The following is a 26,438-nucleotide window of genomic DNA, read 5'->3' as shown; positions in this document are numbered from 1 at the left end:
CTGCACATGCACCCAAGAACCCAAGCCGATATCACTCTGATGTACCGAAAGCTTCTAATGAGAGCACCCACTGTCAATTATATAAGTAAACCACAACATGGGAACAAAATGGCCAGCACTTGGATGCAATTTGCTTATTTGCTAATTAGTATGAGGTCCATCCCAGCAGATGGCAGGATGAACCCCCATTACTATAACCATAAATTGTCATGTTAGACCTTGGCTCCAAGAGCTATTTTCTTCCTTCCAATGACACTGGTAACTAAATGACTGTACAGTTGCTACTGGGCAGAGATTTCTGGAATGAGACCATGCTGTCCAAGTAAGGGGAATGGTCCAAGAAAAATGAAAGAAGTGATTACCTGGGTTGTGAAAATGGAAATGGTAAAGTAGTTCGACAGTTGGGAAACAGCCCAACTGCTGATGCATGAAACGTTGATATTTCCAAAGCAGGAACAACACGGGAGGTTGGGCGAGGCAGATGGCCATACAGCTGGAATGCTAGTTTCTACTTCCCTGATGCTTTTTTTAATTTTCTGACATTCAGAGCAGAGCCTAGTATGATGATCATGATCATGATCATTATGTATATGGCGGGGTATATTTTGAGCATTATTGGCCCTGTTTTTCTTTAGGAAAGAGTCAGTATAATCTAGATATTGGGAGCACGTGTGGTACAGTCAGGCTGACCTAGTTTCAATTTTATCTCTAGTTCAGGATCTGGGTACAGACTAAGTTCTCAGACTTTATCTACCTCTAGCTTATGATGAAGACTGAAAATTCACAAAAAAAATTTATTTTTAGCCTTTTTCATTGAGCCCCTAATGCAACATTAAGTATGTTTCAATGCCCATTAATTACTAATTGGCTTAAGAATTGTGAGCATCAAATATTGATTTAGAGAGGTTTTCCCTAGTATGTTGATTTGAATTCAGTTCCTTTAATTACTTGTCTGATACCTTGCTCTATACCTTTTGGCTAGGAATTTTCTGTAGCTCAGTTATGATATTTTTCAGATGAGAAATAACTTCACAAGTCAGAATCAAATCATTTGAACATATCTCAAAGAACAAACAGGCAGAGGTATAAATTTAAATAATTATACATTTAGTAAATGAGCTAACCTGGAAAATGAGCACTCTATGAAATGAGGACTCTCCTAGGATATCTAGTACTTACGCCACACCTTAAAGCATGTAGAAAGCTTTTCATTGTCCTCATACATTGCCCAGAATCAAGCATCGGTTGGGGCTCTAATCACACACGTGGCCCCACGTGGCAAGAGGGCTCTTCTCTTTCCTGTAACAGAGCACAGCCATGGAAGATGAAACCCTCATTCCACATAGGATCCTGAAACAGTGACTGTGATCAGATGAAAAGGATGGGAACTTTAATAAGCTAAATGCCTTGGAAAACTTGATCTCTTGGCACTGGCTCAGGGAATTCAGTCTCCAGGGCTGATTTCCTAGCTTTAAAAAAAAAAAAAAAGTGCTTTCATAAGTAAAGATCTAATGGCTGGGTGCAGTGGCTCACACCTGTAATCCTAGCACTTTGGGAGGCTGAAGCAGGCAGATCACGTGAGGTCATGATTTTGAAACCAGCCTGGCCAACATGGTGAAACCCTGCCTCTACTAAAAAATACAAAAAAATTAGCGGGGTGTGGTGGCAGGTGCCTATAATTCCAGCTACTCAGGAGGCTGAGGCAGGAGAATTGCTTGAACCCAGGAGGCAGAGGTTGCAGTGAGCCAAGATCACGCCACTGCATTCCAGCCTGGGTGACCGAGTGAGACTCCATCTCAAAAAAAAAAAAAAAGTGAAGGTCTCCAACTCCACTTTAAAAAAATGATTACTTTTTTTTTTTCCCATTACCGATTAAAGTGCTTAGGTCCCTAGGAGGGGTCTGAGTCCTTGTCCAAAACATTTTTCTTCTAAGAAAGAAAGGGGGCAGGGAAAAGCACTCGAGGGTAAGGTTTTGGCTATTCACTGTGGCCTGATGCCCTCCCCCGATTTCATCAAACCTGCTTGGTCTTTCAGCCATCTCAGCTAACAAACGGCCCCACAAAACAGCAGTCATTTAAAGAAATGGATGGGGTAAAATCTAACAGAACCATGCAAATGATCATAAATATATATTGAAAACTTGAAATTAGTAAAGAAAACACAAGCCTGGTTTGGTGCAATAGAGACTGTGTTCATCATTATTGATATTCAAAAGATTACCATGTATGAGTTTATCTTTTCCTTTTAATGGAGCTCTCAAAAGCCATGACAAAATGTGTTATATGTGACTGCCCAAGGTCAGCCCTTCAGACAATTGAGATTGCTTTCATACAAGTCAACTCTAAAGTTCATTTCTTTAGATAAAATTGGATGGCATTATCAAAGCAAAAAATGGGATTGTTTCTCAACGTGGAAAGCTTTGAAATAAAAAGTGTTTGGCAATAATAAGCAAGAGGCTCTCTGACAGCATTGGGCTGTCTGAGTGTGTTTTTAAAGGACCCCAATTTTTCAACAAAGGACATCAAAAGAACACCACTACAGTGCAAGCCTGGATTTCTCTGTAGTGGGACTGGATAAGAAACACTGCATTTCAAGTGTCTGATTTTTTGGCTATTTCTAGGAAACTTTAAAAATGCTCACACTTTATGCCTGAGATAGCCTAAAGTCTACTTCTAGAAGCAGAATTGAACATAATATATTTTGGGGTGATGAACAGGAGAGAAAACATTCTTGAGAACAATGTCTGATCTGCCATCTCAGTGGAAATCAGTACAGTTGGGCACTTCTGCCTCTGTCTACTCTGGTCCATGTGTGGTTCTAGTGTCCTGGAGAATGGCCATCATCCAGAATCTATAAAAGCTGTGGTGGTGGCTTTTTCTGTGTGACTTTCTTGATAATTGGTGGTACTGTAAGATGAGTCAGTATTTTTAAACCTGCTGATCCTTCCCATTTCTTGTTCAATGGAATTAATCCCATAGGTTTCCTGGCATATGGATTGTTAGGATTCGTGGTTTGCAAGCAATATAAACTGATTCTGACAAACTTTGGAGCAAAAGAAAGAAAAAGGAGGAGGGAGAATATGGTGTTAATATTGAAGGAAAGGCCAAAAAACCAGGCCTTAGAAAGGGCAAGAGCAGAGGGAATCTAAACATCTAATAGCAGGAACTAACAGACATTCTCTTCAAGACTTCCATCTCAGGAACCAGCACTGTGATCACTCAGTTCCTATCAATTTCACATCTTAAACATCTAATAGCAGGAACTAACAGACATTCTCTTCAAGACTTCCATCTCAGGAACCAGCACTGTGATCACTCAGTTCCTATCAATTTCACATCTCCAAGGGAGAATCTTACTGTCCCAGCTTGATCAGGAGTGAGTAGGGCCTTTTGATTGCCAATCCTACTAAGATGCAGGAAATGCTAGAGACATCGCTACAGTGGTGGCTTTAGCTTTGGATTTCCAGGTCAGTCTCAGTGGATAACACTGATATTCTCAACTCTCCCCGGTTGTCTTTCAGTCGTCAAGGAAGTTTTTTCCCATCACGTTCTTTGGCTCCATTACCTGGATTGCAGTATTCTCTTACTTGATGGTCTGGTGGGCGCACCAGGTAAGATTTTGATAGTGACATGCATCTGCCTGGTTTTTCTCCAGTCCTGATTGTCAAGTGTTTAATCATTGTGTTTGCTTTCTGCAACTGCCACAACAGTATTGGGTGTGACACAGACAAGTTAGCATTCCAGGACTAGAGGAATTTATCCACTTAACTTTCCCTAGTCTCCTGGCTGTAGCATGGAATTGAATCAGCATAGCCTCTGGACAGCCATGTGGAAGCAGGCAAGTCTAACTACTTCTTGCCTCTGCAGCCTGACAGACACCAGGATAACCCAGACCTGGGAGCAATGTCAAGATTTTGCCTGACTCAGTAGTACTTACTTTATCTTGAGCAGCCACTCACCTCACGTTCTCACCAGCATTTTAAAACTGGCTCTAGGAAAGCATCTGGAGACAAAATAGCCTCTTCCTTGAGCTTCACTTTACATAAATGATGATGTATTTTTATTATTTTTAACTCAATATGAGTCATAATGCCTATCACAAGAATACACTCTCAGTAATCATTATTGAAAAACATGAATGAAGTGTAAGATTCAAGGGTTTCACATTTTCAAAGATAATAGTGGTAACCATTGATAATTGAGTATGTACTACACACCCGACAATTCACATCCCTTTGTCTTTATAATCTTAACAGTAACCCTATACATAGGTTCAAAGCCTATGAAGCAGGTACTATTATTATCCACAGTTTACAGATAAATAAGTTAAGCTTAAAGCTGGTAAGATTACCCAAAATCACATAGGTAGAACTGAGATTTTAACCCAGGACTCTGCGACTCCAAAAATCATGCTTTTAATCTCTATTATAAACTACATAAATTCCAAACTTCCCACTTGTATCCTTTGTTTAATATAATCCTAAAATTATTATACTTGGCAACATAAATAAAATATAGCAATTTGAAATAAGAAAATATATATTGAGAACATATGTGAATAGACTTTTCAACAAATGGTGCTGGAATAATTGGATTTCCATATGCCAAAATAAATAAACTTAGATCCTTACTTCATACTTTACATAAAATTTAACTGAAAGCAGATCATAGTTTTAAATGTAAGAGTTTGTAAAGCTATCAAACTTCTAGAGGACAGAAAAAAAAATCTGTATGACCATAAGCCAGGCAAAGAGTTCTCTGATATAATACCAAAGCATGATCCATGAAAGCAAGAAAATTGATTAATTAGATTTCATCAAAATTAAAACTTTCGCTCTTCAGGAAACACCATTAAAAAGGAAAAGAAAAACCACAGGCTGGAAGACAATATTTGCAAATCACATATATCTGATAAAGCACTTGTATCCAAGATATAAGCTTAAAGCTGCATAATAGGAAGGCAAGCATCTTCAAGTATCCTAGTTTTAAAGATCTGAACAGATATTTCACCAAAGAAGATATGCAGATGGCTAAAAAGCTCAAGAAAATATGCTCAACATCATTATTAATTAAAGAAGTGTAAATCAAAACCATAACAAGATACCACTTTACACCCACTAGGATGGGTATAATCAAAAAGATAGAACCTAACAAGTGTTGATGAGGATGTATAAAAATTAGAATCCTTACATACTGCTGATAGGAATGTAAAACAGTGCAGCCACTTTGGGAAATAGTTTGGCAGTTCCACAAAACATTAAACATAGAGTTACCATATGCTCTAGCAATTCCATTCCTAGGAATAGGCTTAAGAGAAATGAAAACATACGTCCACAAACACTTGTACACAAATGTTCAAAGTAGCATTACTCATAATTACCAAAAAGTGAAAACAACCCAAATGTCCATCAACTGATGAATGGATAAGCAAAATATGGTATATCCATACAATGGAATATTATTACACAATACAAAGAAATGAAGTACTAATACATGCTACAACATGAGTAAAACTCGAAAATATTATGCTAAGTGAAAAAAGCCAGTCACAAAAGGACACATATCATATGACTTATATGAAGTATACGGAACAGGCAAATCTATAGAGACATATAATAGGTTAATATTAATAGTTGCCTAGGATTGGGGAGGTTGGGGGAAGATGGGGAGTGACTGCCAGTGGGTAGGGGTTTCTTTTGGGGATGATGAATAAGTTCAAAACCTAAATTACGAAGGCTGCACAACTCTGAATACATTAAAAACCATTGAATTATACACTTTAAAATGGCTAAATTTTATAGTATGTAAATTATGTCTCAATAAACTTGTTTAAAACTAATCACAAGATATCACTTCACAACCACTAGGTTGGCTATAAAAAAAAAAAAAAAACAGCATGTGTTGATAAGGATGTGGAGACACATGGCTGCATACATTTGTAAAAACTTGCAGGCTGGTTGCAGCGGGTCATGCCTGTAGTCCCAGCAGTTTGGGATGCTGAGGCAGGCAGATCCCTTGACCACAGGAGTTCGAGATCAGCCTGGGCAACATGGCAAAACCCTGTCTTTACAAAAATACAAAAAATTAGCCGGCCATGGTAGCACATGCCTGTAGTCCCACCTACTCGGTAGGTTGAGGGGGGAGGCTCATTTGAGCCTGGGAGGTGAAGGCTGCAATGAGCCAAGATCACACCACTGCACTCCAGCGTGGGTGGCAGAGTGAGACCCTGTCTTTAAAAAAAAAAAGAAAAGTAAAGAAATAGGAAAAAAACTTGCAGAACTGTACACTTTTTAAAAGGTGAATGAGTTTTACTCTATATAAAGCATACCTTGGTTTTTAAAAGAATACATGTTACTAGCAAAATCCACAGAAAACATTGGCTGATACGCTGTCTTATTTCTACGAGACATTTTATATTATTCATATCACAGTAACTTTACTGACATTTGACTTCAGATTACTCTTCCTGGATATTTCCAAAAAATCATTGGCTTCCTGAGCAAGTTCTCTGTGCCTTGCAGTCATTATTTTCTACACTCATTGAGAGACATTTGCTACCAACACCTGGCAGAAATCACAGCAGAAGGTGGGCTGGTTTTCAGCCTCCAGATGTCCAGGCTGAAAGGACTGTTTGCCATTTATAACATGTAATAGTTTCTCTTAATAATCATCTTCTATTTCTTCATGTACTAATAAAGAAAAAATAGTGTTTTTCTAACTTGCTGGGATGTGGTGTTTCCCAGATAATTCTTTTTTGCCATTTTATAAAACATCATGCAGGGTTCCATCTTTTTCTTTTCTTTTCAATGATTACCTTAATTCCTGTCTTGTTTTCTTTTCATTCTTTCAAAGAAAAGGATCACAAATTCAATGCCTGAAACAAAATAATTTTAAAAAGCCAAGATGAATGAAAGCCATAAACGGAAGCCTTACTTTTCAATGACAGAAGTTTCTCTTTTCTCCTATACAAATACTTCTTTAAAAACACTCAGACAGCTGAACAAAATAGATTCTGTTCCAAGAAGTCTAGCTCTAATTCTGTTGTTTGTACTTCTGAACTATAAAATCCATAGCAGTTATACCATTTAATGTTCAACTCTTTTGTTATCAACACTTTTATCATAAATGCTATTTGATAATTTGGCTTCTGTTTAGCCAAAAATAAATGCCCTTCACCTACAACGCTTTAACACAATTTGCCCTTGGCTTTTTTTTGCCTTTATGTTTTGTTTTTGTTGTTCTTGTTGCTTATTGTTTTTGCACTTTAATAAATTTAATGGGTGATGACAATCTAGTTAAAGTCAATCCTGCATCTAATATTAGAAATTAATTTTAAGAGTCAAGACCTTGTGTCTCATTTAGCCAATATAGCATTCTTTCAGATCCTCCTTAAACCAAAGCACAGAACTGCATCACAAAATATTGGGAGCAGCATGGAGTTTGGCCTCTGAGTGGCCTCATAATTTGCTTTTTTTTTTTCTTTTAGAAAATGAAGGAATTTCCCCAGAAGACTGCTGATGTTCTTTCTATTAAAAGCCCTAAGCCTCTCTGATACTCCCTGATTTTTCAGAGTACTGTCCCATCCATGTACCCATCATCTTTACTGATTTAACAAAAGTTAACTTGAGTGAAATGTACTCAAAACAAGCTTATGAAGACTAGTTCTCCTTCCACAAGAGGCTTTCTAGAGCTACACAGATTCACCAGGGGTTTGATGTCTAATGAAAATTCTCATGAAGTTTTCCATGATGTGAATTGGCCCCAGTAAGCCCACTCTTGTTCCTGCTGCCAGACGCCTGATAGTCTAATAAATTGGAGAGGGAAAGGAGTAATGTCTGAGTTATAAAATCTGGTTTTTGGGCCGGGTACAGTGGCTCACCCCTGCAATCCCAGCACTTTGGGAGGCCAAGGCAGGCAGATTACCTGAGGTCAAGAGTTCGAGACCAGCTGGGCCAACATTGTGAAACCCCATCTCTATTAAAAATGCAAAAATTAGCCAGGCATGGTGGCAGACACCTGTAACCCCAGCTACTTGGGAGGCTGAAGCAGGAGAATCACTTGAACCCAGGAAGCAGAGGTTTCAGTGAGCCGAGATCACACCACTGCACTCCAGCCTGGGCAACAGAACAAGACTCCGTCTCAACAACAAAAAAAAAAAGTTAAAAACAAACTAGATTTTCTTTTTAACATTTGCTTTATGCCTGACACTGTGCTGTATGATTTGCATCATCACATATAGTCATCAACAATTCTGAGTGGACATTATCCTCATTTTACAGATGGGAAAAACCGAGACTCAGGGAAGTTGTCTACCTTGCACTAGGAGTGGCAAGCTAGGATTTGTACCCAGCGCTGTCATCTCCCAAGCCAGTGCTCTTAACCACACCACCATTTTTCTCCTCTTCAATTCCTATATTTTCCTGTATATAGTAGCGTTCAAACTCCAAATATGAATTATTTTGTTTATATTTCGGGGACAAGGTCTTGCTATGTTGCCCAATCTGGTCTCGAATGTCCAGGCTCCAGTGATCCTCATGCCTCAACCCCCAAGTAGCTGGAACTACAGTGCATGGCATTGCGCCCAGCAAATAATTTTTCAAACAGTCACTACTTTAGAATTCCCTCCAAGAATTATTAAGAATGTTTTAAATAGATTGGAACTTGCCGACAGTGACAATTGTTTAGTCAGCATCTTTTCAGTCTTTGGCAATGCTTCACTCCAAATCTAACAAACAAAAAAAAAGGACAATTTGAGAATATTTTGCTCAAATAGGGCACTCCTGTGCAAAAGTCTTATTGAGCTTTTTCTAGGAGAATCAGCAGAAAAGCATGCTAGTGAAATCACCTATGTATGCAGATTGATTTGCTTACTCAACAAATCGGTATTAAGAGCTTGCCATGTACCAGGCTATGTATGTTCTGTCAACTAGGGAGATCACGGTGACCAAGGTGAGGATCCTGCATACATGGAACTTACTAATGGGGAGCAGTGATTCTGTGTCCCATGAGGACAGGGTAAGCTAGTTCAGCTCACCAGGCTCTGTAGCAGGCATGACCATCAAAACAAAAGTATGCTTTTAAGCTAGTAGGAATCACATTATTTCTTATAAAAATAAGAATTTTTAAAAAAGGATTATAGAAATGAGTATATTCTATTCCCTAAAAGCCTTTATTCTTACATGCTATTTTGGCCCTTTAAATTTTTTCAAAAAATGCTGGACATCAGGTAACCTATTGGAAACCAGATGGAAAGCATCATCTTGGAGGTTTTCAGAGCCACACTTCACCAACTCCAGCAAAACATGTATAGGTTTTAAAAGCCCCAAGAAGCCAGGCACAGCGGCTCACACCTGTGATCCCAGAACTTTGGGAGGCCAATGCAGGAGGATCTCGAGGCCAGGAGTTCAAGACCAGCCTGGGCAACATAGTAAGACCCATCTCTAAAAACAATTAACCAGGTGTGGCAGTGCTCACCTGTGGTCCCAGCTACTCTGAAGGCTAAGGATGGAAGATTGCTTGAGCCCAGGAGGTTGAGGCTGCAGTGAGCTATGGCTGTGCCACTGCACTCTAGCCTGGGCAACAGAGCAAGAACCCATCTCTAAAGAAAATAAGTTTTTCTAAAAAGTCCCAGGAAGACAAACAAATTGCTCAAGAGAATGGAGGAGCTTCCACCTGAGGCTAGACCAACCTTCCAAAATAGAACTCATCAGTCTTAAAAGGCAAAGAAAAAGACCAAAAAAAAAGTAATCGCTACCCTCCCCTTGTTTTTCAATAATAATGTACTATTTACAAAGAGTCTTTCACAAATTATCATTTAGTCCTCACAAGTACCTGGTAAGGTAGGTATTATTATTCCCAGTTTATGGATGAGAAAGTGAGGATCAATGACATTGTATAATTGGTACAGTAAGCAAAATGTCAAGAAATTAACACATACCAGAGCCAGATCTTGGATCCAGGTCCTCTGATTTTCTGGATTTTGCTTCTCCACAGCTGCTTTGCTGTGTGTTACCAAAACCCAAAACACCCAGAATCGAGATTCCAGTGGAAATTATAGCATCTTGAAGTGTTTAAGAATAGGTTATAGACACTAGGAGATGCTAAAGGAAAATGGAGACCCTGGGTGTCAGTCCTTGGTTTTGGTAGTAAGTTGAAGGGCAAATCTGCCACAGGACTTGGTGCCACTGCCAGGTGCTGTCCCCAGATTCCATGGCCAGTTGGCTTTTCTACCTCTAATGCTGCAGCTTCTCTGACTCAATCTTAGAAAGCACCATATAAAGGCTGTACTCTAGCCCTCTAGAGCTCTTTTTTATTTGAGATTATCTGTTTAATTTTCATGTGAACATTCCTGATGTCTTGGGTCTGAATATCCTAAAAGCATAAACTCTATTAGCAACGATTGTGGCTTATTCATCTTTATCATCTCAGCACTTTGCATAGCACAGTATAGAAATGCATTAAAAGGAGGTCATATTGAAATTTTTGTGGTTTTTATGATTTTGTAACTTCAAACACTGAGATGTTTATTCCTGTCCTAACATTTAGGTTGGAGAGACAATTGGCATCAGTGAAGAGATTATGGGCCTGACCATCTTGGCTGCTGGGACCTCCATCCCTGATCTTATCACCAGTGTCATAGTGGCCCGGAAGGGGTTAGGAGACATGGCTGTGTCCAGCTCTGTTGGAAGCAACATTTTTGACATCACTGTAGGGTGAGTAGAGATAATTCTATAAAGGTGCGCACCAGCTCCACCAGTGTCTTTGTCTTCTTAGAAACTGGAAAGTCATGACCAGGATCTCTGAGCCTAAAACTACCCAATACCAATACAGAGTAAAGACTGAGAATACCATTCCGTTTCCCCAATTCTATTTCTCATTTCAGAGAACCTAATGAAAAATAAGCCATCCCTAGACAAGCAGAAACACGTACCTACATACAGAATGGATATTTTAGGAAATACTTTAGGAGAATTTCACTTGTATAACAACATTCAAGTGGAACCGAGATACTATGATAGCTTCATGTTAAGAATGTTCACATTCCAATTTTAATTAAAGTCCCCACCAGCCTAAGGTGAGATTTGGATTTTAAGGCAGATTGGGAAAAACATAGGCCTACCATACATATCCTGTATCCTTCCTTGGAAAATACTGACAGTCTTGGCATTACCATTTGTTTATCTGTACTGGTGAAGATATTCTAGGTTTTTTGAAAGCCAGAAGGTGAGATCTGTTCTTATAATGAAGCAAACGTGAGCTCTCAATATGAATAATCACTAAAGTGAATCAGATTGGGGAGAAGTGCTGTGATCTCTACCATTGTATTTAACTTGTCAAAAGTAAAAGTAGCCTGACAAACTTAATATCAGTACCCTGAGAAAATAAGATATAAGACATTATCCTTATGTTCCCAGGAGTACTGGGCTCCTAACACTTGAGTTTGGAACCTCACTAAAAGCACCTACTTTCTCATTGAATATCTTAAATATTGTTCTGTCTCGCACCTTTTCATGACCATATTGTTTTTCATACAGTGTCTACCATGCACGCTGTGTGTACGTTTTTCTCCATTTAAGCCACACAATAATCCTATGAAGTATGTATTATCAGCCCTATTATTCAGATAAAAATACTGAAAGGCCCAGAGTTCACACTAGTAAATGAGGTAGCTAGGATTTGAACAAAGAGTCCGTGCTATCAATTGTAAAACTCTGCTTTGAGCCCCCCACTAAAGAGCTCTCCATGCTTGTCTGACTGGAAAACTCTGACTTATCCTTTTAGTGACAACTTAAATCCTGATTTCTCCAATTCCCCTGGGCCTGACTTGGAGGCTCTTGCACCTAAAAACTCTCTGTACATCTTACTCTCGTCCTGGTATATCTGCCTGCTAGACTGTGCATCCCCAAGAGCAGGAACTCATCAGAGCTTACTGCATTGCTATCACTGGTAGTTGTTTGACAAATGTTTGTGGGATGGATGGATGCATGGATGAATGAATGCCTTAAAAGGTGTATGTTTTAAAGGAAGTTGTCCCTACTGTAAACAGTGTTTCTCAATTCTGTGGTCCAAATATTCATGGTAGTGTTCTTGGTCCATCTCTAGTAAAAAATAATAGTAATGTTCTATAGTATATTATAAAGAATTACAAAATGCTTTTTGTTCATTATTCTTAAATTGTATACACACACACACACACACACACACACACGGAAGTTTAAAGAAAATCACTCCTAATCCTATTACTCAGAAACAACACTTCTTTTTTGTATGTTCTCTTTCGTATATTTCACAAGGTTTTCTTAGTAAAATATTCAGTTTTATCTGCTTGGAAGGCTTTTATTTTTCCATTTTAAAACAATATATGCCTGGCATAGAGAGGCATCTATGAATAAATTAGTAAATCATAACCATTCTTCTAAGACTCCTCATAGCTCATAACATTTTGTGGCTTCAAATATTCCCTCTTGTTTTTCAGTGGCTTTTTCATTATCATTTATAGGATTATTAAAAATTTTCTGCTATGGGAGTTTTGATGAACATCCTTATGCAGAAAAACCTCTTCCTGTAATTATTTTGTTAGGATAAATTCCTTTAAGCAGTATTAATGAACTAAATATTTTGAACATCTTAATGGCTATTGACGTGTTTTGTAATTTATTTTCCAAAAAGTTCTTTCCCAAGAATTTATACCAGCTTACAACTTTTTTGACAATATATTGAGTGATGTCATTGCAATATATTAAGTGTAAAAGTTTCTTCATAGCTTTGCCAGAATTTTGTTTATGCTTCTAAAATTAGCATATACTCATAGATTTAGAAAATACAAATAAGGCTCTAGGGCGCAGTGGCTCACACCTGTAATCCCAGCACTTTGGGAGGCCGAGGTGGGCGGATCACAAGGTCAAGAGATTGAGACCATCCTGGCCAACATGGTGCAACCCCGTCTGTACTAAAAATACAAAAATTACCTAGACATGGTGGTGTGTGCCTGCAGTCCCAGCTACTCAGGAAGCTGAGGCAGGAGAATCACTTGAACCCGGGAGGTGGAGGTTGCAGTGAACTGAGATCACGCCACTGCACTCCAGCCTGGGTGACAGAGCAAGACTCCATCAAAAAAAAAAAAAATAAAGAAAAATAAAGCTTAAAGATCAGTAACTCACCAACCTTTTGAAATTGTTGTGTATTTCACATGATTGAAATTACATTGCTATTTGTGTATATGTATGCTTCTCTCATTTTTAGCTTAGAATTATATTATGGCTATTTTCCTGTGGCATTCTAAGCTTGTGATTTTTAAACAGCTATATAACATTACATTTACTTATTTGCTATTTAACTAGTTCCCTGTTATTAGAGGTTATTAGAGATACTCAGTTTTTTATTATTCAAAATACTGAAATGAGCATTTTCTGAGTAAAGTTTAATCTGCATTTTCAGTTATTTTTATACTTAATTCTTGACGATAGAATTGATAGACCAAAAGGCATGAAAAGTGTCATTTTCCCCCAAAAGGTTTTTGCAAGCCATTTGTAGTGCTATTAAACTCAACTTCACTAGGAGAGTGTGGGGTGTGTGTGTGTGTGTTTCTTTTAATAAGAATAAAATGGGTTTTGGTCTTTCTTCACAAGAGATGGGAAAAAGAGTTTCCCAGGCCAAGTCCCTGTCAATGGCTCTAGTTTGGCATCACCCCCACTCTCAGGCCCTCCCCTTCCCTTTTCTGACTTTTCAGTGCTGACCCCAGGATGCCAAGGCTGCCCCCTCCTGCTAAGAACTGGATTTACACCCTTTGTTCCCAGGCTTGGAACCCCTCCCCAACAAGTTCACAGAAAGAAGCACCTCCTGGCCAGGCTCTACTGGGCAAAGTGCCTGTACTGATCCCCACAGGGCAGTCACATCAATCACTTCAGCTTGGCCCAGGTTAACATATGCACCCAGTTAGGGGCTGCATGTGCCAGGCCTGGAATTTCAAAGATCCACAATGCATGGGCTCTGCCTTCCAATGCCCTGTCTCCAGCAAAGGAGGCAGATGAGTAAACTCACTGCCCCTTTCACCCTCATTATTTTTCTCTTCCTTTGAAGAACGTAATGTTTCAAAAGAGTACCTCCTCTTCCCACAACCTGAGTCTAGGCCAAAACTGAACCTCCCTTAGAGCTTTTGTCATTCAGAAAGCTCAGCTAGCCAAGCAGGTATCTCCTTAGCCACCATGCTGTCATTAGGCTGACGGGTAGAGCCAGATGCCTATCACCAGCCACTTGGAAATGCCCATGTTCCCTGAGCCCTGCACTTCCAGCCATCTTCCTTTCCCAGAGTTCTAGTCAATACTTGTGGTGTAGTAGAAACTAGCTCTCCTGAGGGCTTTCAGGATCACCACTCTGGATAGGAAACACAAGAGATCCTCAGATTTTAAAAGGTGAATGAAAAGGGAGAAAACAGGTATAAAATACATAATAAAGTTTCTTAAAAAAAAAACAAAACAACACTCATCACAAATGTAAGATACTGCCTTCCTTAAATCTTTCAGAAAGACCAATTTTTCATCAAACAATTGTCAACATCTTTCCTAGAATAAACTTCAGCCTGTGATGTTGTATCGTGGCCCCCAACCACCATCATTTAATTTCACTTGCCTTTAGACTATTAAGTCATTGCTATTCTTTGTCTCCGTTTTTTAATTTTTTTCCTCATTTTCACCACTCATTTCTATACCTTTTTTGCACCTTCCTGCTCCCTTCACCCTGTGCAAATCCTGCAATTCACCTTTTTAGGACTGAAAGCAACATTTTAATCTCAACTAGGAAGGAAACAAAATAATTTCCAATCAAATTCGCAAATGTAGAAATCACCCACAGCAGTCATGTCTCTGATGTTGTCTAACTGTTCCCCCTGTTCTGAATTCGGTCAGGACATAAAGGTTTTTAACGTCTTATTTCCTTATAAAGTGGTTTCCTGGGCCAACCATGCCTGAGTCATAGTGAACCTAACAAGACACCCCTTTTCAGATTAGAGTTCCTGAGAAGGTAATAATAGATTATTTGCCTTTTTCAACGTGTCTGACTACTCCCTTGTCTTCCCACTCCCCTCTGCCCTGCTTCACTTCTGCACAGGCTCCCACTGCCCTGGCTCCTGTACACTGTCATTCACAGATTCCAGCCAGTGGCTGTCAGCAGCAATGGCCTTTTCTGTGCCATCGTCCTTCTCTTCATCATGCTGCTCTTCGTCATCCTCTCCATCGCCCTCTGCAAGTGGCGAATGAACAAAATCCTGGGCTTCATCATGTTTGGCCTCTACTTTGTGTTCCTGGTGGTGAGCGTTCTCCTAGAAGACAGAATTCTTACATGCCCCGTCTCCATCTAGCAGCAAAAGCCATATCTTGCACCAGCAGCATGAATGGTCCCTCCCTACTCTGGGCTCTGGGCTCCTTGACCTCTTGAGAAGAGGCAGCTGGCACACAGCCCTGGGTGCCAAGTGTCCCTCCTTGGTGGATTTGAGGAGAGATGGATTCACAATGGGCCCATTCACTTCACAGGCTGCTTCCACCTTGCCTACTGAAATGACTTCACGTAAAAGACAAAGAGAACCGTCAATATAGGGCTTCTCTCTATTCACCACTGACAGGTACTCCTCGCTGGTCGGAGGTACAGTCGATGCAAACAAGGACAGAGACTATATATATCTATAAATATACATATTATAAATATACACACATGAACACACAAATCCTGCCTGCTCCTGTACTATATCTCTCCTTGCATACCTATAGATTAGTACGTACCTGTAAATAAACACAAAGAAAGAAAAACTATATATATATATATATAAAAAATCATATATATATAAAAGTACAAATGCATCTTTTCAGGGATAGCTCTAGTATATTTATAGTACTTATTTGAAGAGGGGCATCAACCTGCAGTCTGGGCTTTACCTCTTAAGTACAAGAGGTGAACTAATGGAACCAACAGACAAAGGTAGCATTGCTGTGACCTTCAGCCTACCTTGGACTTGCTGGGATTTTCTGCCTAGTAAGGTAGATGGTTTAGGGAAATAGCTTGCAGGGAGGAGGGCTTAGTGGAGAAGGTCTGTAGGGGCCCTGAGTTGAGCCTTCCAAAACATTCCTACAAGCCAAACAGAGAGACTATCTGCCCACCTCCACACCAGAGTACCTTGACCAAGAAACTCAGGGTACTTAGGACAGAGGTAAAAACCCAGGCTGGGTGGCTTGGTTTGGGGAAGTGGGGAGGTAACCAGGGTTGGGTTGTTTTGTTTTGTTCTTATATTGTCCCAGCATGCAAGTAGAAAATATGACTACAAACCAAATTAGTGCTTTTTCTAGGACAGCAAGACTATATAAACTGAACCTGTATTTTTCCAGCGCATGTCCCATTATCATCAAAAGAAGAGGGGTAAGTTTAGCTGTGATTGTCATTTAGATATATTTTGATGCTAAGGGCTGCCAAGAGAGCCTAGATGTGTGATAAGAAATCATCCAGTAAAGGTGCTTAGTGGGCCTTGCCACCTAATGGGATGTAAGGGCATAGTTCTTTAAAACGTTTTCCAATGTAGTCATGAAGGGCTTTAGTGTCTGAAGAAATCATTATGCCCAATAGCACTAACTTAACTCTGATCAGTACTGCTTGGGTTGAGGCAACTTACAGATGCTTGGAAAGGCATTTGCACACTCAGTGCACCCCAGGAAGGTTTCTGAGTGCTAGGTTGAGTTGTACCAGGACCAGGCTTTGGTTAAAGTTCTTGTAACATCTATGTCTCTTCTTCCATCAAGACCTTATCTGGGATTCTGTCTAAGTTTTAGAGTACACAGTATTTGACAGCTTCCTTATACTGGTTTCAAGCTATTCACTCCAACAATTTGATTTCTTGATTTTGCTCAACATTACATTGAATGCATGAAATTAAAATATTCCATGCCCCCAAATTCTGTATGACACCTTGTGTGATTTCTCAGATCTATGTCAGTAGAAAATAAAGCCAGCAAGGGGGAAAAAATAGGCAAACTAAATCAATGGAAAACTATGTAGAGCACTTTTCATTTCTCCAAGTTATGCTTTCCTTAAAATCAGTTGAAAAATTGAATCAAGGATGCTTCATTTTTCTGTACCCATCCTGTGTAAGTTGGTACATACGGCATATGGGAAATTTCACCATATGTGTTCCTATCTCCAATGTATTCTGTCATTGACGCCTGCTATGATTTTGTTGTGAGCACATACCTCTTAACGTAGGAAGACAGGATGCAGAACTCACAGCAGAATAAGAGGAAAGGTAACCTGACAGCCCCAGATCAAGCTCAGTATTCCTTCCAGAAAACCTCAGCTCACCCCACAGAGCATGGCAATAACAGGAAATGCCCATCATTGCTCTTCACCCAGAAGCAAAAAGCACTTCAAACCCGAGGCCCCCTGGGAAAACAAGAAATCAAGATGGCTGCCAGTCGGAGGCTGGCTTTCAAGTCTCTCCAACTCGGCAGATTGGGGTCTTCAGATGTGGGACAATGCCTTCCAAGACATTGAAACACCATCCAATAGAGGCGCTGAGTGGAACCTGCCACCTAATGGGAATGAATCTCATTCATCAAGGTCAGGACTTTGTACCGGGGCAAGAATTTGTGCTGCTTCCTTAGAGTGAAAGAATGAGGAAGTGAACTTTACGTTTAAAAACTCCAGTTGTTCTCCCTGTGTATTTCTTGAAGGGCAGCCAAGTTTGTTATTATGTGAATTTTATATTATTGATTGATGTGTTGTTTGAAATAAGGTTTAAATAGGTGACTGACTTAACTGCAAACAGACCATGTAAAATAGAAGTTGAAGGAGACCTGATGCCGCCCTCTTCTTATTCCTGATCTTCCCCTCTGCCTCCTCACTCCCTCCCATTTATTCCCAGCTCACAGTGAAGGCTGATCCAAGCAGCTGTGGTACCCTTTGCTTGTCTCGGAGCTCCACTTCACAGGAAGTGTTGTGGTCTTTCATGTGAAGTTGCATTTGAGAAGACAAAATTTCCAAGCCCCGTTCCCGCATCAGTCATGTGCACTGAGCCTGACCTACAACAGCACTGCTCCCTCACTGGATAGGACACAAGTGATTCCACAGCCTGCCCTTGCTTTCCCTTCATTTCTGTGTCTGTAAGTGGTTATGTGTTGAGCCAGGGTAAATTCAGAGAGATGTGTACAGAGTTCAACAATGGGTCTTTAAACCATTCAAATCATTGGCATAATTATAAGAAAGAACTTTCCACATCGTGGTTTACCAAAACAGGTCATCTCTAACTCCTTTCCTGCATGCCTGTGTATATACATATATAAATATATATATATATATATCTTTATACCAGATCTATATGTACACATATAATATGACTTACATCATCACCCTCTGACCCTATCACATTCAGGATTCTAAAGCAGGGAGCATCAAGTTTGCCAAAGTCAAGGAAAAGGAAAGTCATGCACACAAACCAAAGGGAACATTTCTTCCTAATTGCATAAGGTTGTTTGTTCCATGCACATATACTTACAAATATACACGTATGTACCCATATTTTCCCACCCTAAGAATATCAATTTATAGCCTTAAGGAAATCGGTCAGCCATATCCCTAATGCTGATATAGAGGCAGAGAATACACAACAAAAAATACAGAGCAAAAATTTAGACTACAGATACTCAGTTTGCTTCTCTGGAGCAGGGTATAAAAGATATCAACAATTCAAGAGCCAATATTGTACTAATCAATCTAAAATAAATGAGTTGCACGCAAATGATTTCATTTACTCACAGCAAACCAAGCAGGTCTTGCTTGCTGTCACCGCCTACCCTCCCCCATACTTCCAAGGCAGCAGAGCAGCTTGGCTCAAACTGACAATTCCCAAATAGAAACTCCTAAATTGCATCTGAGAATGCCCATGCCATCTCCAGCTGCCCTCTGCACCTGACCAGATCCTGATGAACTGAAGCTGAAGATCAGATGGTGTTTATGCAGCTTCCCAGGGCCTAAACTGAGTCAGGCAGTGACAGAGCAATGATATATGCAGGGACTAAGGGATAGGGTTGTTTATACCCTCGGCAGATGCAGCAGAATGTCCTAAAGCCTTGCCCAGAAGATTATAAAAAGAGGCGGAGACTGTTTTATATTCAGGGAAAATGCTTTGTAGGCTTCTAACAGGTGTCACCTGACAAGGGCCATCATAATTTATTTTATAGGGAAGACATGAATCAGGTGGTTTGGAGCCCTTTCAGCAAAACACAGCTGCCTTGCTGATTAGACATTTGACAATGTTAATGTATATCCATTCCTGGGCAGGGAGAGAGTTGGCAAACTCCCCACCACTGCACATAGCTTTTAAAGGCCTCTGGAACAGTGAGAGAAGAGATGAGCTACAAAGGGAGCCCACCTCCAGACCACCTTAACAAGAAGTTGACCAAAGAAAAGACACCTGGTAGAGTGGCTGGCTAGATAGAGTTGAAGAAGATTGAAGTTGCGTTAAATGCTCTGCAGAAATTACTGCATTGGACTATCTAACGTGGGTCTGATGGCAAGTATTTCAGAACATGGCAGTGTGCTTTCCTCCCCACACCTACCAAACACACCCCCACACACACGCAAGATTATGTGGATGCTATGCTTCCTTGCACCTGGACAGATTGTTTTTCCAGTAAGTAGGTGGCCCTATTATAGGTGGCAGCTGTGTTCCAGAACAAACAAAGTGAAGCTGTTCTCAGGGTGATTTCCGGAGAAAACAACTGTCTCCTGAAAGCATGCATAGAAGTCAGTGCTCACTCTTGCTAAGCCACATCTTCCTTAACCATCCAGCTTAATATTTTTAAAAGATACCTCCTCAACCCCTATACCTCTCTCAACAATATTGTCTTCAATTATTAGGTAAGGCCTTGTCATTAAGAGAGGGGTAGGAGAAAAAATAGAACAATAAGGAAAGGGAAGAAAGGAGATATTAATTTCCTAGGATTCCAAGAAAACAAGTGTCACATTGAAATATATCCCTATGTAGTGTAAAACGGTTACAAATATCAGGCTATGTTTAGCCAATTACAAGAGCCCATATACAGTTTTAGATTTAAAAAATAAAAAATAAATCTTCTCAGGAAGACCTTGGGAAAGAAAAGTAACCCTGCCCTGTTCCACCATCTATTTACAGTTAGCTCCCTGACTGCCTCTGCCTCTATCTTTGTGTTTCATGTTTAATCTCACAGCTTCATATTTTTTTAATATATAGCAAACAAGAAAAGCAATAAGGGAACTACTCACAGCCAGTTCAACTCTATTACTTATTATTACACCATGGCAATATTCCTTTTTCACCGGGAGCTTTGGACCTGCACAGGTTGTGGCATGTAATCACCAGGAGCATGTAGGCGTCTGTAGAAATCACAGGCACACTCATGTTTGCTCTGGAAGGAATCTGTTTTCCACATTGACTCCCCCCAGCTAATGTACACACTGGCATTTTGCAAGCCCTCCTCACACATGGGGCGCCAGCCTTGCTCAGAACCACCCAAACTCCACAGAGGCCCTTAATATGGCTAGGGACAGATTTCTTAAAGAGTAAGAAATAGCTACAAAGGACAAGCAAATCCACAAGTCAGGCAGCATTTGAGAGGCAAAAATGACCCTGCAATTACAACAGGATAGGCAACCCTTTTTCAAATTAGTGTACGAATAGTGACGGACTGTGTAGAGCACCATATTATCTAAGCCAAAGCACTTCTACTAGATCATTCATTGACAGACTGGAAAACTTAATAAAATTTTTAAAAACAGACAAATATCTAAGTCTGAAAGAACGCCATGGAGCTTGCATAGGCCCCTACCAAAGGTTTAATTCCATTAAGAGGGTTTGTCTAGCCTATCACACTAATCCAAAGGATAGTCCTCTTACGGGGGAGATCCCAGCATAGATGCTGGTGTGACCCAGCTCAATGTTTAACAACCATCAGCATCAAAAAAAAGCCTCCCTCCAAGTTAACCCAAACCCCTCAACTTAATGACTTAATTTTTTTTTTTTTTTTTTTTTGGCAGAAAGTAACTGCATCTGGGCACTCTTCACTCTTTGCCCCATACTTGGAAGTTACCACTATGTGACTCTTTACCTATTTTCATTAAAATTATCTTTAGATTTTTGAGTCTTTAACCCTCTTAATTTTCATAGTTCCTCTCTACTAAGCCTTTTTAAATTCTTTATATTGTTCTTAAATGATGGAACCTTATGACTAATCATAATCACTGTCTGAACAGTGTTGAACTATACTGGGTGCAGCATGACCATGAAGCTCTGGTGAAGTCAAGGTCACAAACTGTTTTTCAGGTCATTAGGTCATCATCTCAGACTCACAAAGAACTCAAAATCGGAGACACCACTTTACATTACTCCAAAACTCTGGGCCTGCACTTACCCACTAATTTATCAAGAGGAATCAATATTTTTATTTTAAATATGAAACTGGGATAAATGGTTGGATCTCCACTTATTAACCAATACTGCAGTGTGTTTACGTCCTTTTGTGTGGTAGGTTGGACAGGACTTGTAAAGCTACTGATTGATCTCATGGGCTAGGGTTCACCAAAAGGATGGGAATTTGTTTCTGCATTCTTACATATTGGGTTGTATATTCCTTCATAATGGATCCATAAGTAACTAAGGCCTTGGAGACTAACAGTTCTCCAAAATACTCAGCTAACCAAAAGAAAATACTAATTTTTAAAATCATGTCATAAAAAAACAGAAAAGTAAAAAAGTCTGAAATCCTGAATAAAATTATTTTAAGGATGAAATTACATGCATAAATTAAGGGTAGGTAACTTCTTGCCATTTAATTAAACAAATCCCCAATTCTTCTCATCAGAATAAAACTGAAGGACAATGGATGCCTTTTGGGTTTTTAAATTTTTTAATATTGCACTTTATAGTACTTCATAAGAGACAATTGTCTTAATTAAAGCCATAAAATACCAATAATACATATATTCAGGGCTTCTGAATATAGTCAACCAATAAGCAGTCCATGAGTCATTCCTGTTTTGTATTGTTTATTGTAAATTGGAGTTTATCTGTTCTATTTTTTATTAACTACAATTATTGTTCTAGGCAATCCTAATCTACTTATAAATTTTAGATGTGTGCTTTAATAAAACTTTGAAAATCAAAGAAATTATTCATTTCACAAAAGCAGTCTTCGTTTTCAAAATAGCTTATTACAGTTTCTTTAGCAAGTTCTAATACTACATGGAAATTATTTTAAAATTGTAGATTTTTTTCAGGAATCCATTTTGTTATGTAAAGCAAAGTTCACCCATACGGAGAATGAAATAATTAGCAAACATATACCTGGGAAATGTAGGATGTGTTTGAGCTTTTATATAAATATAGGATGGGTCTAAGAAGTTCCCTTATAAAAATGGCAAATAGAGATACACAATTTATTAAATAATTCCTTATGCCTAAATTACTAACCTTCCTTGGGAGAAAATGTAAAACAGTAGACTTCATAATGCTTTGGTGGTTATTTTCCTCCTCTCTGCTAAAATACACAATTTCTAACCTAGTATGGTACACTGTTTTCACACACATAAAGATGTCCCCACAACTAAAAACTTTAATGTTTCAACTTCATCACAAATTTTTATATAATTTTTTTTAACAGACAGCTGTCACCCAGGCTAGAGTGCAGTGGTGCAATCATAGCTCAGTATTAGCCTCAAACACCTGGACTCAAGCGATCCTCCCACCTCAGCCTCTTGAGTAGCTGGGACCTCAGGCACATTCCACCACGCCTGGCTAATTTTGTTGTTGTTGTTAAGAGACGGAGTCTCACTATGTTACCCAGGCTGGTCTCAACTCCTGGGCTCAAGAGATCCTCCTGCTTTGGCCTCCCAAAGTGCTGGGATTAAAGGAATGAGCCACCATACCCAGCCTTTTTATCTAATTTGAGTAAAAGTAAAATAATTACTAAAAAGCACTTAATAGTCCAGAAATATCCACCAGAACAGGGTACCTAAATTATCTATATAGAGTAAACATGGGTACTAAATTGGACAACCCCATCAATTTTATGCTTAAATGGCCAAATTGCCCTAAAGAAAGGGTATCTGAACCAAGGGCCAGTGATAGTCCTCTGTTAGAGGCTGTTTTGTGGTCTGAAGAGTTTCTCTAAAGGGCTGAGACTCTATTCGGAAGAGGGAGCTTCTGTTACCCAATTGCGCTATTGAACCCTGAACACAAAGTACACACATATGCCCTGCATCTAGCCTTGATATTTCTTCTGCTCAAGTCAAAAAAACTCCAGAAGCAGCAGCTTCCACCTTCAAGCAATCCACATACTTAAAAAGCCATCAAAACTAAGAATAGCAAAAGCTACCTTCCTGATTCAGTGAAGTTGCTGCTAGCACTAAAAGAGAAATTATACTTTTGTTCTTCAGATATGGTTAAAACAAAGAAAATGTTGTCGATGTTGACGCCAACATAGACATTTGCTCTATAACATATAAACTGTCTTTTAGACAGGTTTTGTTAAAAATATCAGAATGCCATTTTTGTAAAGGATCTTTTTTAGGATAGGCGTGGTCTCATGCTTCCTTTGTTCGCCTCCATTTTAAAGGAGAATTGTAACCCCATCCTCACTCCTACAAAAATCCAGTGGATGCACTTCCAAATTACTTCTGTCATTTTGTATGTGTTGTGTTTATTATGAGTAATTTTCACTGGATGATGAGATACATGGCGATACTATGTCAGTTTATTCTCTGTGAATATGTCTGTACATAGACAGGAAGCTCTATTTATTTGTACACACAGGCTGTTTGAAGTATGTACTTCTGTCACATGGACTTCATTCTGATAAAGGGTGTTTCTTGTTTCACTGTCTACACCTTTGTGCTTCTACTACTGATAATCAATTCATAGAATATCACTTTATGTAACTAAGTCTCCTCAGTGTGAAAAATAATAGTAATAAAATTATTGACTCAAAGAAGTATTGTTTTGTTGTTTGGAGTAATTCTTACCTGTGACTAATCAGGATCCTCAGGGTCACAAGATATACATACAAGGTCATGGAAGTTTTATTGCAGGGATTCAAGGGGACAACAGGGAAAGAGTTACTGTTAATTATATAGATGCTCCTCAATTTATGATGAGGTACATCCTGATGAGCCTATCATAAGTTAAAATATTAAGTCAAAAATGCATTTAACACACCTAATCTGCTGAACATCACAGTTTAGCCTAGTCCACATTAAAGTTGCTCAGAACACCTATATCAGCCTATAGTTGAGCAAAATCATCTAACGCAAAGCCTGTTTTATACTAAAGTGTGAAAGATCTCAATTTATTGACGTTCTACTGAACGTGCGTTGCTTCTGAACCATTGTAAAGTCAAAAATCATTAAGATAAATGAATCATCAGGAGTGAGGGACCATCTGTAACTACCACTTACTGAGTGCTTACTAATATCATTTGAGCTTTTAAATATCTGTGGGAACATTGTGCACTCAAGGGACTACTCCAAAGAAATTGAATTTTAATCAATTAAATATATTGAAAGTGTAAATTCAAAGGACTAGTGTTGCCTAAGCCTTTAAGTTCAACTTAAAAGTCTTGTTATAAATCTAATATTTTATATGAAAATAAGAATTCAGGCCAGGCACGGTGGCTCATGCCTGTAATCCCAGCACTTTGAGAGGCCGAAGCGGGGGGATTACTTGAGTTCAGGAGTTGGAGACCAGCCTGGCCAACATAGTGAAACCTCATCTCTGCTAAAATTTCAAAAACTAGCTGGGTGTCGTAGTGGGCACCTGTAGTCCCAGCTACTGGAGGCTGAGGCAGGAGAATCGTTTGAACCCAGGAGGCAGTTGCAGTGAGCCTAGATTGTCCCACTGTACTCCAACCTGAGCAACAGGGTGAGACCCCATCTTAAAAAATAAATAAGAATTCATGGTGTCTGTTTCTTTGATTACCTCAGTTAACTAAGTATAAAAAATTAAATTTTAAATAATCCAATTTATAAATTTAGTTAAACTCCCTCAGGCATTTTAAATTTTACATGTTTAACACACCTGATTTTCTCAAGCACTCCAAAAGCCTGACAGAATCCTAGAAAACAAAGTTTTCTATGCACTTAATCAATTTCTAAGCAATTAATGTAATAAATGAAACAAAATATAGTAAACTGGGTTATAATAAACATTTCAATACCATTTACAAACCTAATAAAAGTCTATGACATCTTTAAAATTAGTATCATGAGTCTAATAAAAATTACACATTTCAAATTGCAATCAGATTATCCAATATGCTGGATTCCTTAACACCTTAAAATATACACAAAATATCCAAATGATCATAAAACATATTCCTAAACCACACCAAAGTATTAATACTACAAATTTGATTTACCTCATTATCTCTGTATTTCTATAACATTTTCCCAAGCTTTGAAAAGTCACCCAACTAACGGGCAGATTTACCATCTCAGGCAGGATACAATAACTGATGCTGAGTCACAATACCATTACTTATCATTTAGAGAATCGACCCCAGGACATGACACATGGGACCTTCATACTGAATTACCTCAGGACATGACATATGGGCCCTACATATGATGTCTTAATCTCAGGGCCTTGATTTCCTCATCTATGAAATGAAAATAACAGTATCTACCTCAAATGTGGATGACATAATTAAATGAGATAATATAAGGTGCTTGGATAAAATCTGGCCCATAATAATTTTTAAAGTGTTTGCTATTTTAAGACTCTCACTACTAAAATCCAGACATAATTACCAAAGTATAATGTACTAGAAAAGAGTATGAGATAATTCTGGCCTGTGTTCTTGGAAAACCCAAAGCCTGCTGGGGTGATCAACACTTCTTGTTCTGATGATTAAGAGCCTGTTTTGGAAAAGGAACAGCCCCAGTCTACAGCTCCCAGCACGACCAACACAGAAGGCGGGTGATTTCTGAATTTCCAACTGAGATGCCCAATTCATCACACTGGGACTGGTTGGACAGTGGGTACATCCCAAGGAGGGCTAGCTGAAGCAGGGTAGGGCATCGCCTCACCCGGGAAGCACAAGGGGTCAGTGAACTCCCTCTCCTAGCCAAGGGAAGCCATTAGGGAATGTACTATGCACTCCGGCCCAGATACTGCACGTTTCCCACAGTCTTTGCAACCCACAGACCAGGAGATTCCCACAAGCACCTACACCACCAGGGCCCTGGGTTTCCAGCATAAAGCTGGGCAGCCATTTGAGCAGACACCAAGCTAACCACAGAAGTTTATCATACCCCAGTGGCAAATGGCACCTGGAACACCAGCGAGACAGAATCATTCCCTCCACTGGAAAGGGGGCTGAAGCTAGGGAGTCAAGTGGTCTGGCTCAGCAGGTCCCACCCCCACAGAGCCCAGCA

At 39.3% G+C, this 26,438-nt stretch overlaps 1 protein-coding gene across 3 annotated transcripts in view; it reads left to right on the top strand.

Moving 5' to 3' along the window:
* Window positions 1-23,998, top strand: part of SLC24A2 (solute carrier family 24 member 2) — a 273,760-nt gene extending 249,762 nt beyond the window's left edge. For all 3 annotated transcript variants that reach the window (XM_030819348.1, XM_030819228.1, XM_003260379.4), the window contains 3 exons: window positions 3,521-3,610; window positions 10,545-10,711; window positions 15,105-23,998. In XM_030819348.1, coding sequence (XP_030675208.1) covers window positions 3,521-3,610; window positions 10,545-10,711; window positions 15,105-15,354 — 507 coding nt within the window. In that variant the 3' untranslated portion in view covers window positions 15,355-23,998. The remainder of the gene's footprint in view (window positions 1-3,520; window positions 3,611-10,544; window positions 10,712-15,104) is intronic.
* Window positions 23,999-26,438: the final 2,440 nt, after the last annotated feature.

The sequence above is a fragment of the Nomascus leucogenys genome, chromosome 1a (genome assembly GCF_006542625.1).
Source record: "Nomascus leucogenys isolate Asia chromosome 1a, Asia_NLE_v1, whole genome shotgun sequence".
Lineage (NCBI taxonomy): Eukaryota > Metazoa > Chordata > Mammalia > Primates > Hylobatidae > Nomascus > Nomascus leucogenys.
The sequence above is the reverse complement of the archived record's forward strand: the minus strand, read 5'-3'. Positions and strand labels throughout refer to the sequence as shown.